The sequence below is a fragment of the Macrotis lagotis genome, chromosome 1 (assembly GCF_037893015.1).
Source record: "Macrotis lagotis isolate mMagLag1 chromosome 1, bilby.v1.9.chrom.fasta, whole genome shotgun sequence".
NCBI classification, from domain to species: domain Eukaryota; kingdom Metazoa; phylum Chordata; class Mammalia; order Peramelemorphia; family Peramelidae; genus Macrotis; species Macrotis lagotis.
In genome coordinates this window covers 110,110,507-110,122,722 of record NC_133658.1, presented here as the reverse complement: position 1 = coordinate 110,122,722, position 12,216 = coordinate 110,110,507, and the positions used below count along the sequence as shown (strand labels likewise).

The 12,216-nt window shown below is 39.6% G+C and overlaps 1 protein-coding gene across 1 annotated transcript; it reads right to left on the bottom strand.

The window, feature by feature from the left end:
- Positions 1–5,109: 5,109 nt before the first annotated feature.
- LOC141501950 (prolyl-tRNA synthetase associated domain-containing protein 1) lies at positions 5,110–6,125 on the bottom strand. Its single transcript, XM_074206405.1, has 2 exons — positions 5,974–6,125; positions 5,110–5,603 (listed from the first exon to the last, which is right to left on the bottom strand). The coding sequence occupies exons 1-2, from the start codon at positions 6,055–6,057 to the stop codon at positions 5,178–5,180; spliced, it is 510 nt and encodes a 169-aa protein (XP_074062506.1). The 5' UTR covers positions 6,058–6,125; the 3' UTR covers positions 5,110–5,177.
- Positions 6,126–12,216: the final 6,091 nt, after the last annotated feature.

Below are 12,216 nucleotides of genomic sequence, written 5' to 3'. Positions count from 1 at the left end.
TGTTCATCATTAAGACAACTAAAATTAATTTTAGCTGTGTGGCAATTTAGAACAAAAATGCCATTTTCAATCCTTCATTACCTTTCTAATAGCTTTTTAACATGATTAAGGAAAAATTTTGAAAATTTCGTATCTTAGAAACCTCTATCTCTGGTTTATGAAATTATTCAATTCTCAGATTTGAAAGGGATATTAGCAGTCACTTAACTTAAAGTCAAAATCCTTTTCTACAACATTCCCAAACAAATAGTCATCTAGTCTTCATTTAAGAAATCTTCAGAGATAATTTCTAATTTGGATAACTAATTATCATACTACTCAAGCACCATTGTAACTCCCACACATTGCTCCTAGGTCTCCTCAGGAATCAAATAAACGAGCCTAATCCTCCTATGTGTGTGACAGCTCTTCAAATTTTTACATTTTGCCATGTAACCCCTAAGTCTTTTTCTTCAACCTAAATACCCAGGTCCTTCATTTTGGTTTATTTTGAGTCACCTCACCATACTGATCATCTTTCTATGCAGCTACTCCATCTAATCAATGATTCTTTATAAGATTTCTCTAGCCTAACATGTTGGTGTTCAGTCGTTTTACAGTCAAAAATCTTTGTGACCCCTTTTAGGGTTTCCTGGGCAATAAGATCCTGGAGTGATTTACCATTTCCTTCTCCAGTTCATTTTACAGATGAGGAAGCTTGAGGCAAACGGTGAAGTGACTAGCCCAGGGTCACAAGACTAATAAGTCTCTGAGGCCAATCTTCCTGACTTCAGGCTCAGAATTGTATCCACTGCACCACCAGCCCTGTTTTGGCATTAGCTTTTTTAAAGTCATAGAATCATTAGTGCTTAAAGGGATTTGAAGTATAAGCTTCACATTTTATATACATGACAGGAACTGAACCTCAGAGAGAACTTAAGTTACTCCAAACCTAACTAACACACTGCCTCCTCAAAGACAGGGATTCAGTCTGTCAGGGTCTTTCATGGTACCTGGTCATTGGCAAGCTAATTAGTTATTTCCATATTTTACTATTGCACTCAATGTGGCTGAATTATATTCTAGCAATTAACAGTAATAATCTGTCTAGGATTTTGTGAGCCAAAAAAACCTACCTCACCACAAATTGGCAGGAGTTATTTCCTTGTTATTTCCAAATGGTGAGGAAATTCTATATGCCAATGCAGATAGGCAGATGTTTTTCAGTTTTCAATTTAGTCCTACACTTGTCTGAGGTACTAAGGGATTCAGTGATTTTTGTAGTCACACAGCAAGTATGCCAGTAATAGAATTTAAACTAGATTTTTCAGTCTCTAGTTTTCTAGCTCTCCAAAGCCAACACTACCTCTCTCTTCTGTAGTTCAGGGGGGAAAAAATAGACTGAAACAACACAAAAAGATGATGTTTGAGGGGTTACTGCTGTGTCCACAATTTGAATAAGATAAAATTAAGACTAATAAGTTTTATTATTAATAATACCACTCAATATCCCAGATGAGAATGTTTACCTGTCTTTCCATCTCTTTCCACATCTTTGTGCTGGAGATAATGATATCTTGACTAAATGTTCCCTCAGCAGACCTTTTATTTTAGAACATGATTTAGTAGCATAACCAGAAAACATGAAACCATAGATTTCAAGAATAAAACCATATATACATCAAAGACCATGCTTCTGCTTCTCCCTGATTATCAGTCACTCAAAAGTTAAGATTAAATAAGATTCATAAGAAATCAAGTGACATCAGCTAACTTAAAGCTTTCTCTACAACTAGTTTCAAGTTAAGTTTTAAAATTAAGGAGGCTTTGGTCTGAACAATTGCTGATTTATTTGTACAGTATGTACAAGAAGCTGAAACTGCTTCTGAACAAGACTGATAGATTGAAACATGCTTCTGGCACTAGAGGGCTTTTCTGTATTCCCAATTATCAAAAAGTGCAAAAGAAGCCAGCTCTTATCTCTGATATTTTTGTATGCCAAAGTAAATTCTAGAAAGTCTCTCTGACACTACTGCTATGGATCCGGTTCCAAGTATTATGGCATTCAAATTTGGGATAGGGTATACCAGTGGTAGTTATTCAGACAGATGGAAATGGGAGACCGGAGCAGTGGTTCAATGTTTGGATGTGTATTCCATGTCAAATCCTTGTTTATGTATGAGAAGAGTTGGATCACACTTGTTCCTGCTTAACCTTGTATTGGAATAGAAAGTGTACAAAACTTGGAACCAAGGGTTCTACACTTTGAATCCTCATTCTGCCACTTACTAGTTTAAGCAAGTTATAATCAAGGAATTGGATTAGAAGACATCTGATGTTCCAGTTCTAATCCTAAATTTCTTTAATGTTTGGGAAAGATATGGTGATTAGAAAATCTGTTTTAACCTGGCCTATTAATTCTGTTCTTTTTAAAATAGCATTAAATTTTTATATTTTGTCTTATACCATCATTTTCATCTAAAGATCCAAAAGAGCACATATACAAGCAGAACATAAAAGGAAGAAAATATAAACCAATTCTATATATTTCTTTCAAAACTGGTGGCTCAAGAGGGTGCTTACAGTGGACCTGAAATCAGAAAAAAACTTGAATTCAAATCTTAGCCTGACTAAACTGTGTGGTCCTGGTCAAGTCACTTGAGGAAACTGAGGTTATATGCAGAGCTTATATGCAGAACAGGGATAATAGCAGTATCTCCCAAAGTTGTGGTGAGGACCAGATCACTGTAGAGCATTTAGAATTTTTCTTCCCCTATACTCTATTTGTGGGAAGCAGCAACTTCCACCCCTTTCTAACAACCTACTACACTAATGTGTATCCCTTTTACTAGTCACTTTTCCAAAAAAGTGATTTTCTTAAGTGCGTGTACTACTCCCTGAATTCCAGTGGCTCCTAATCACCTCCAGGATCAGGTATCAAATTTTTGGTTTAGAATTAGGGTTTTCCTTCATCTCTCCCACCCTCATTTCTTTCCAGGATTCCACCTTCTTCCTACCAGGTTCGCTTGATCCAGGGACACAGATCTCTTGGCCACTTCATCTCAGTATTACTATTTTTCTGGTTGTCCCCATTACTGGAACTGTTCCTTCTTCATCTCGATATCCTGGACAGAGTTGCCCAGAATTCCTTCAAATCCTGATTACAATTTTGTTTTCTACAGGGAAGCCTTTCCAAACTCCTCTTAATTCTTGGAACTTTCCTCTGATCATTATTTTCTATTTATGCTACAGATAGCTTTTTGTTTGAATTGGTTGTCTTTTCCCTTTAGACTTACCTTCTTGAAGGCAAGAACTATCTTTTGTCTTCTTTTTTTTTTGTATGCCCAGGGCTAAGAAGTATCAAATATAGTGAGCACATAATAAATCTTCATTAATTGACTAACTTTAGATGAAACCAGTCCATCCTATTTGCTATTTTTGTTATTTAATTCACTCAATACCCTTTGAAGACATTAAGATTTTCAAGGAACAATTGTTTCTTCTTCCCCTATTAGAATGTTGGCATTATAGTAGCCTTTAGTCCCTTCTATTTATATTTGAAAGTTCCAGGGGCAGCTAGGTGGCACAGTGGATGGAGCACTGGTCCTGGAGTCAGGAGTACCTGAGTTCAAATCCAGCCTCAGACACTTAATAATTACCTAGCTGTGTGGCCTTCAGCAAGCCACTTAACCCCATTGCCTTGCAAAAACTAAAAAGTTCCTACACAATTCTGATCTTTTTTACTCAGATTGTTTGCAGAGTATTATTCTTAGTTGTAGTCATCTTTTGTCTTTTGAAAATAGTAGATTCCAAGTTCTCTCAATTGTAATAGCTGCTATATACTGTGAGAACCTGACATTATTTGGTACTTGAATTTCTTTCTGGATACTTGTAGTTTTTGTTTGCTTTAGTTTGGTTTTTGATGTGGGAGAGTTGTATTTTAGCTGTTACTTCCTTACTGTTTTTGGATATTCAATTCCTTCTGATGGTGATCAGTGGGTTCTATTTTCACTTTTTTCCAAAAAAGAACTCTAGTTCTAAAAAAAATAATGGTTTTCAAGGAGGTATAATTTTTAAAATTATCTTTCCATGAATATTTTTAGATTAGTTGCTTTTTATATCAAATATATTAAACTTTGTTTTTCCATCTTTTGATATTCTAATTATTTCTTGCTCTCATGATGTCTTTTTTTTTAGTGGTTTTCTTTAATTACTCATCTCTCCAGCTTTAGTTGCTATGAAGCTTCATCCCAGAACTAATAAACTGCTAAACTGCTTGAGGTTAGGTGGCCCTGCCTGGTTCCATTATTGATCTTTGAGCATCAGTGTTAGATCTTCAAGGTCTTCAGTGGCATCTCAGGATCAGGATAAAGTGCCAGGGACCTCTAAGTATTGCTATGCCATTGACCACTGCTATCCAATAGGGCTTCCTGACTGTAGATACAGAGCCCTTCAAGTTACATGTTTCTAGAAAGTTGCTGACATTTTTGCCTGGACCAGCACTGGCTTTGTAGCAGCCCTCTTTCCTACTGTTGGGGTGTGTGTGGGGGGGGTATGAATTAGACAGCATGCTCTTTCAGCTCCTAAGATAGTTTTTACATCTTCCTGAGTCATCAAGCCTTGGATTTGCATATGAAGTTCTCTTATCAGCTGGTTAGTGTGCCTTTCTTGTCTAACTTAACTTTATTTCTCTTTACACACCTGGCAAAATAGATCATTAGTTAAATTCTGAGCTCAGCTTTACTAGAATATTCCAACTTTCAGCATTTTCATTGCCTGATGTGCTACATCTTTTTTGTACTCTCTCTTTCAGTTAATATCTTGTTTCCCTAGAGCACTTCAGGTCTTGCTTCTATCACATGCTATGTATTTAGTTTCTATATAATAAGTGTTTTCCCCCAAACAGAACTAAAGTTCTACTGTGTAGCTCAGGACCTTGTACATAGCAGTTGTTTAGTAAATACTGGTGGACAAAAGCAAGTGACATCTTGTGATGCCTATAGACTAAAAAGAATTCCTTCTGAAGTCCCTTTGTCTCAAATGAACTTGCAAAATTTGTTTAAAAAAATTTTCTTGGACTTGGACCTAAGGATACTATTCATATTTCTTAACACTTTTGATAAATTTTTAACAAAAAAGATTTAAGCATTCTTGACAGTTTCCAGAATTGCATTTTATTCAAAATCTGGCCCATGAGTTTAATCTAATTTTAATATTATAGGCTCATGCCCAGTCTTCTTCACAAAGGTGAGAAAGTCATCAGGGCTCAAGCCCATCGTAGCTGTGTTTGTCATCGGATGGAAGTATACCTTTTCATATCCACCTTCCAGAAAAGCAGAGTCCAGGACAAATTTTACGTCTCCCTGGTCACAGAAGAGAGCCAAAGGTGTGGCACAACCCTGGCCAACTTTTAGCTTTTCTAGCATAGCCGTTTCATCGGCAAACCTCAAATTTCCACTTCCGACACCAAGTTGCTTGGCCAGATCATTCAAGTTAATCTTCCTGTCGTGAAGGACCGTTACCAACCAATAATTCTTCTTCTTTTTGTCTTTAAGAAACAGGTTCTTACTGTGTGCCCCTTTCAGATGCTGGACATGAGGCATCATTTCTTCAACTGTAAATACCTGTAAAGTGAGATGTCTTTTAAGAATATGGTTTAGCAAAAAATAAAAACGCCCCGCGCGCGCGCGGCTTTGCTGCTCCCCGCCCCCCTCGGCCTCGCCCCCTCGCCCCCTCGGCCTCGGCCCCGCCCTCCCCGCCCCCCTCGGCTCCTGCCCCGCCCTGGCGAGCCCGGCGTGCACACCATTGCCGTGGGGCTCCGGCGGCCCGGCCTGCGCCGCGGGGCAGAGGGGAGCAGGCGCGCTGCCGGGCACTGCGGCTTGGGAGCCGGGGGTCGTGGCCGGGCCCGGGGGCCCGCCGCCGCCTCCTCCTCCTCCTCCTCCTCCCCCCACTCTCCGCAGGCGCCCATCGCGGGGAAGGGCCGGCGGCGCTCACCTCGGGGTGCTCCAGGCTCTCGGCCGGGATGGCCAGGTCCCGCAGCCGCGCCTCCAGGGCCGCGCGGAGCTCGGGGCCGGCCATGGCGCGCGGGGCTCCGGGGCCCGGCCTGGGCCCGGCCCGCACACGTGGCGCCGCAGCCGGAGGAGGCGGGTGCGTCACTACGGAAGGCTGGGCCCCGCCCCGGGAACGCCCCCTCCTCCGGCTCGTGCGCACTCTGGTCTTGGGGGCGCGGCTCGCCCGGCGGGAGGGGGCTCCCAATAAACTCCTTAGCAGCCTGTTTTTCTGATTTTCTGTATCGCTTTTAAAAGGGGTGCAATCTGCGAGCATTTTTTTAAATATTTCCCCCCAATTCCATGTAAAAAACAATTTTTGACATTCATTTTGAGTTCCAAACTCTCTCCCTAACCCTTCCTAAGACAAGCGAGCGCTATCCCTGGGAGATCTAATAAAACATGTCCATATTAGTGATTTTGTGGAGCAAAACACCCCACCCCCCACCCCCAAAGAAAGAAGGCGGCTGAAAAGTGCAGTCCTGCCTGTATTTTCAGTTCATTCTCTGCGAGCGGATGCCTTTCATCTTGAACCCTTTTGGGGTCCTCTCAGCAAGCGCTAAGCGCTAACCACCACTCAGGTGCTGAATCAGGTGATGAGAGCCCGGGACAAGAAGGAAACACTGCTACTGTCCTAAAAGGGCTTGTTTCCCATTGGGGCGTGCATAGACAAAACACATGCAAAATAAAGCTAAGTGAAGACCCCAGGGGGGCAGGGCCCAGAGACCGTTCATACCAACACTTTAGTTTGCTGGCAGAGATTTTGAAGGACTCTACTGAAAAGCATCCTCGGGCTAAACTCGTAACAGACAGGGAAAAGCTCTGTTTTGGGGTTCCACTGGTCTGGAGGAAAGGACCTTTTGCCTCATACCCAACATTTCCAACTCCAAATGTCCGAGAGGTGGACCGGCCGATATGACCAGAAAGGACAATGCCCCCAGGGGCTTCCCTTGTCCATCTGGAGAGGTGAAAGCAAGGTAAGGGTGCGAGTGAAGCTGAGAGGAGGAAAAGAAAAGAAGGATGTGTGCCAGAGAGGACCACTGTCCTGTCAGAACATGCATTTGGTTACAATTGTTAAAATCTAGTCATCACCTCCTTTCCCTTCCTTTCCAGGAGCATATAAATAATAATGTCATAAACTGACTTTTGGTTGAGCCTAAAATTTTGTAGTTTCAGACTGAGAGAAGGGAAACGAATTCATTTAAGAAGAGATTTCCCTAGTTTAGGCTAAGATTGAGAGCTGAGCCACCCAGGGATTATTTTAGACTGATTTTGATTTTTGAGAATATTCCAGAGCATCCTTTGAACCTGGTGAGAAAAAATTTATAAGAAAAAAATATATTACCTTCTAGGCAATATAACTGAAGGATGGAAACAAAAGTGTTATCCTTGATTCCTCACTCTGTCTTTGCCTTCATGGCCAGGTAGTTTCCAAGTCTTTTCAATTCTACCTCTGTAACATCTCTTCTGTATGAACCCTCATGCCTCCAACACTGCAAGCCTTCTGGTTGGTCTCCCAATTGCTATTCCTAAAGTACAAGTCTCACACCTGCCTCAATAAATTCTAACGGCTCCCTATTTGCCTCCAAAATTCTAGTAGCTCCTATTTTCCTCCAGGATCAAGTAGAAAACTCTGTTTGACTTTCAGAGTGCTGCCTAACCTTACTGATACCTTCCTCCTTTTCAAGTTTTCTCACACCTTACTATCCTTTAGTGAAGACTCATCATGATCCAGTGACACTGGAACATTTGTTGCTCCTTTCACAGAACAGATTTCCCAATCTCCCATCATTTTCACTGGCTATCCCACAAATCTCCAAGAACTCCATCCCTTCTCATCTCCATGACTGGCATCATGTCTCAGGATCTCATTTCCTACCAAAAAACCTTTCCCCTTCCTATTTAACCTTTGTACTTTCCCTCTGAAATTATCTCCAATTAATATATACATATAGATGTGTGTTTGTACATATATGTATATTTATACACATATCTTGTCTGAGCATAGTTACTTATGTGTTGTCTATAATCTTATGCTGAAAGAATTTTATAAGTACCAAATAAATGTTATGCACTACTCTAAGCATATTTTTTAAGAGTACAAAAGGACATTAAAAAACTATCATGGACCACAACTAGTCTATGATTTACTAAATTCATTCAAGGGTACATAGAGATTTGCTTCAGTTTATACAATAATTAACCGAAGTATTACTTGATGCTAAGTCATCCTGACTCCTACTCTTTTCTCTGTTAGATCAAGTTAGCTTTTATATGTGCTGTATGATAGGTAAGGAAATGAAGAATCATCCATGGAATTTTTAAATGTTTAAATTCCATTTAAAAATATGTACCAGCAGAAATTTCCCCCCCCCCCCAAAAGGAAGAAATCCCAGTGTTGTTCCAGTTGTTTCTGGAACAGCATCTGCCCATAACAGTCACCTTTCTTTCCAGGTTGTTGTTATTGTTGTTGTTTGTCCTTTCTTGAAAAGGACCTTGACATCAGGGAGGTGATGCCATAACATGCAAGTGAATTGGATTTGAGTGGGGGCAGGCTGTACAAAGTCACCAGTCTCCCTTTTCTCCTCTGGAACTGTCTGGGTCCAGTGATCAGATATAAATCAGAAGGACTGGAGATGGTCCTGATGCAAGACAATCAGAGTTAAGTGATTTGCTCAAGGTCACACAGCTAGTAAGTGGCAAGATTCAAACTCCCATCCTGAATGCAAGGCCAGTACTCTATCCCCTGCACCAGCTCAGCATTCCTCCCACCCAAATCCAGTTCATATGCTTGTCATGACATCACCTCCCTGATGTTGTGGTTTTCTTTAAGGATGAAAGACAAACATTGTCTAGGACCAAAGAGAAGACTATTCTTTTTTTTATTTTTTATTTTTTAGGTTTTTGCAGGGCAAATGGGGTTAAGTGGCTTGCCCAAGGCCACACAGCTAGGTAATTATTAAGTGTCTGAGATCAGATTTGAACCCAGGTACTCCTGACTCCAAGGTCGGTGCTTTATCCACTACGCCACCTAGCTGCCCCTGAGAAGACTATTCTTTCTTCAATAGAGCAAGCCTTCAGAGAACTGAAGACAATTAACATGACCTCTCTCAGTCTTCTCTCCATTTATGAAACATCCCCAGTTAATTCATCCAGTAGTCATATGGCATGAACTTACGTTCTTTTGGTATGTGTTGGAACCGGTTCATACCAGCTGTTGAGAGCTAATTGTTAAAAATTGACAAACTACCATTTGATTTATTTTGTTGATTTTCTAGACTTAAGAAACTGATGAAGAAAATGTTCATAATACAGATTCAACTTAAAAAGTATATAAAACAATTTTTGAAGTGTCAGTTGTTAAGCACTTACCTCTGCCTTTGTCCTCCTCGTGTTGCTCTTTTCTGGACACTCTCCAGTTTATCTGTATTCTTATAGTGTAGTGCACAGAACTAAACATCATAATCCAGTTAAGATCTGATGAGGGCAAAGCATGGTGGAACTATTACTTTTTCACTTAAATTCCTGAGTGGAGAATGAAATAGAGAGGGGAGATATTTGAGGCAGCAGGCTGCAGTGGTCCATATGTATGTTAGCTATTTGGGTTAATATAAGTGAAGGGTCAAGGATGTCCAAGTTGCAAGGCTGGGTAAAATCATGGGTGTTTTAACAGCAATAGGAAAATTGAGAAGAAAGCAATATTAGAGTGGGAGGAGGAAGGAGAGTATGAATTCTATATTGAACTTGATGAGCTTGAGATGCTTATGAAACAATCCAATTCAAAATGTCTGAGAGATAGACTGGCCAATATCACCAGAAAGGACAATGATCAATGTTGGAAGGGATGTGGGAAATCTGGGACACTAATACATTGTTGGTGGAGCTGTGAATTCATCCAGTCTTTCTATAAAGCAATTTGGAATTACACCCAAAAGGCAACGAAAATGTGCATACCCCTTGATTCAGCAATACCATTACTGGGTCTATATCCTGAAGAGATTCTGAAAAAGAGTAAAAACATCCCTTGTATCAAAATATTCATAGTAGCCCTGTTTGTGGTGGCAAAGAATTGGAAATTGAGTGAATGTTCATCAGTTGGAGAATGATTTAATAAACTCTGGTATATGTATGTGATGGAACACTATTGTTCTATTAGAAACTAGGAGGGATGAGAGTTCAGGGAAGCCTGGAAGGATTTGCATGAATTAATGCTGAGCAAGATGAGCAGAACCAGAAGAACATTGTACACCATAACAGCAATATAGGAGTGGTGATCAATCTTAATGGACTTGCTCATACCAACAGGGCAACAATCAGGTACAATTTTGGGCTATCTGCAATGAAGAATACCATCTGTATCCAGAGAAAGAATTGTGGAGTTTGAACAAAGACCAAAAACTATACCTTTAATTAACAAAAAAACCATTATCTTATTATGTAATTTTGCTATCTTTTATACTTTATTTTTTTTTCCTCAAGGATATGATTTCTCTCTCATCACATTCAACTTAAATCAATGTATACCATGGAAACAATGTAAAGACTAACAGACTGCCTTCTGTGAGGGGTGGGGGAGGGAAGCAAGATTAGGGGAAACATGTAAAACTCAAAATAAATAAACTTAAAATGTCTGAGAGGCAATTGATGATGTGTGACTACAGCTCAGAAGAGAGACTAGAGCAGGTTATACAGTTCTGAGAATTATCTGCATAAAGATGATAATTGAACTTATTTGAGGTGATGTGATCACTACATGAGATGGTAGAGCAGAAGAACGGAAAAGGACCTGAGACAGTTCCAGGTCAGATACTTTCATCGACATATAGATGGAATTCTTACTCAGGTTATAAAAATAAATCCCTTCTGAGGTCCTTCCAACTTGAGATTCTGTAATTCTGACCCAGTGACGTTTACAATAGCCATCATTTAGCATAATGTAATGCATAAGTACCTAATAAACACTCCTTAATACAGTGAGGAGAGTAAATTGGGGTCACTGTGTTTTAATTCTTTGCCTTAAACCAAGTTATAGACCTTGGAAGATAGCTGAGAGAGCCTGAATAAAGTCTGAATAGGTTCGGGCATCAGTCCATTTTGGCTGAGATTAAAAGCTTTAAAAAGTCTCTTCTGCCTGCCAACTCAGAATTGAAAAAAAAAAACAAACTAGAAATGTTTCCGGTGGTAATGAGCCTGGCTCCTCCAGGCTTACTTCCAAATTACTTCAAGATTTTCTATTAAGATCTGAACCTCCAATTTCACTTTTTTTTTTTTTTTTTAGGACAGTGAATACTTGTCACCTCCAGAAAAAGAGACTGTTTTCCACAATAAATACTCTCTTTCATGTAGTACACAATCAATATTTTAATTTGCTTAAAATTGTTTCTGAAGTATGATTGACTTAGTTCAAAGTGGACCTTTTTTTTTAATAAGAAGAAATTTGAACAAAATCTCCCCAATTCAAGCAATACTAATGAATATATTTTGATATATTCCTTAGGTAGGAATGAAGTGAAGGAGAAATTAAATATTGAAAAATTAGAAGGCTAGCCATAGTCTAGAGTAGATTTTAAATTAAGGCATATCACATGTTAGTTTATGTCTTGGGTGCCACTGTGATTTTCTTTTCCATAAAAATATGAGCAACATATAAAACCTAATATTATGCCCCAAGAAAAGAAAAAAACACTTTTTTTCCCTTTCTTTAAAGAAATCAGTGGACAAAATAAATTTATTTTTGTCTGTTGCAACATATTGGGGGATATTTGAGTTTTGGTTTTTTTAACTCATATTTTTAAAAAGTATGTAAAACTGAATGTCAGGAAAGAAACCTTTACCCTGGTCTGACCAATTGTTTTTAAACCCATTCCCTGTAAGCCTTAATGCTGTATGGTATAGAATGAGTAATGAATGGGGGTTTGGGAAGCTCCTAAGCTGGCAACTACCAGTACCTTCTTATCCAGGCTTCACTAGAATTATGAGCTGCTCTGCAAAAATGAGATGAACTACAACTTGTTCTGAGTCGCTTTTCAATATACTTGTGATTCTTCTTGAGCATCCATCCCTGCCTTGGGGAACCCCAGACTTCTCAGCATTAATGAATGAAGTCTTTGTATCTAGTGTTGAACCTTGTTAGCAGGATGCCCTTGTAATAGCCTAAGAAAATGGGCTTCCATCTAAAAGACTTGGCATA

What these genes read in the sequence shown, in the direction of transcription:
- LOC141501950 (XM_074206405.1), bottom strand. Translation starts at nt 6,057, where the DNA reads ATGGCCGGCCCCGAGCTCCGCGCGGCCCTGGAGGCGCGGCTGCGGGAC. An exon ending in AGAGCCTGGAGCACCCCGAG is followed by an intron (nt 5,604 to 5,973) that starts GTGAGCGCCGCC and finishes CTCACTTTACAG; the next exon opens with GTATTTACAGTTGAAGAAAT.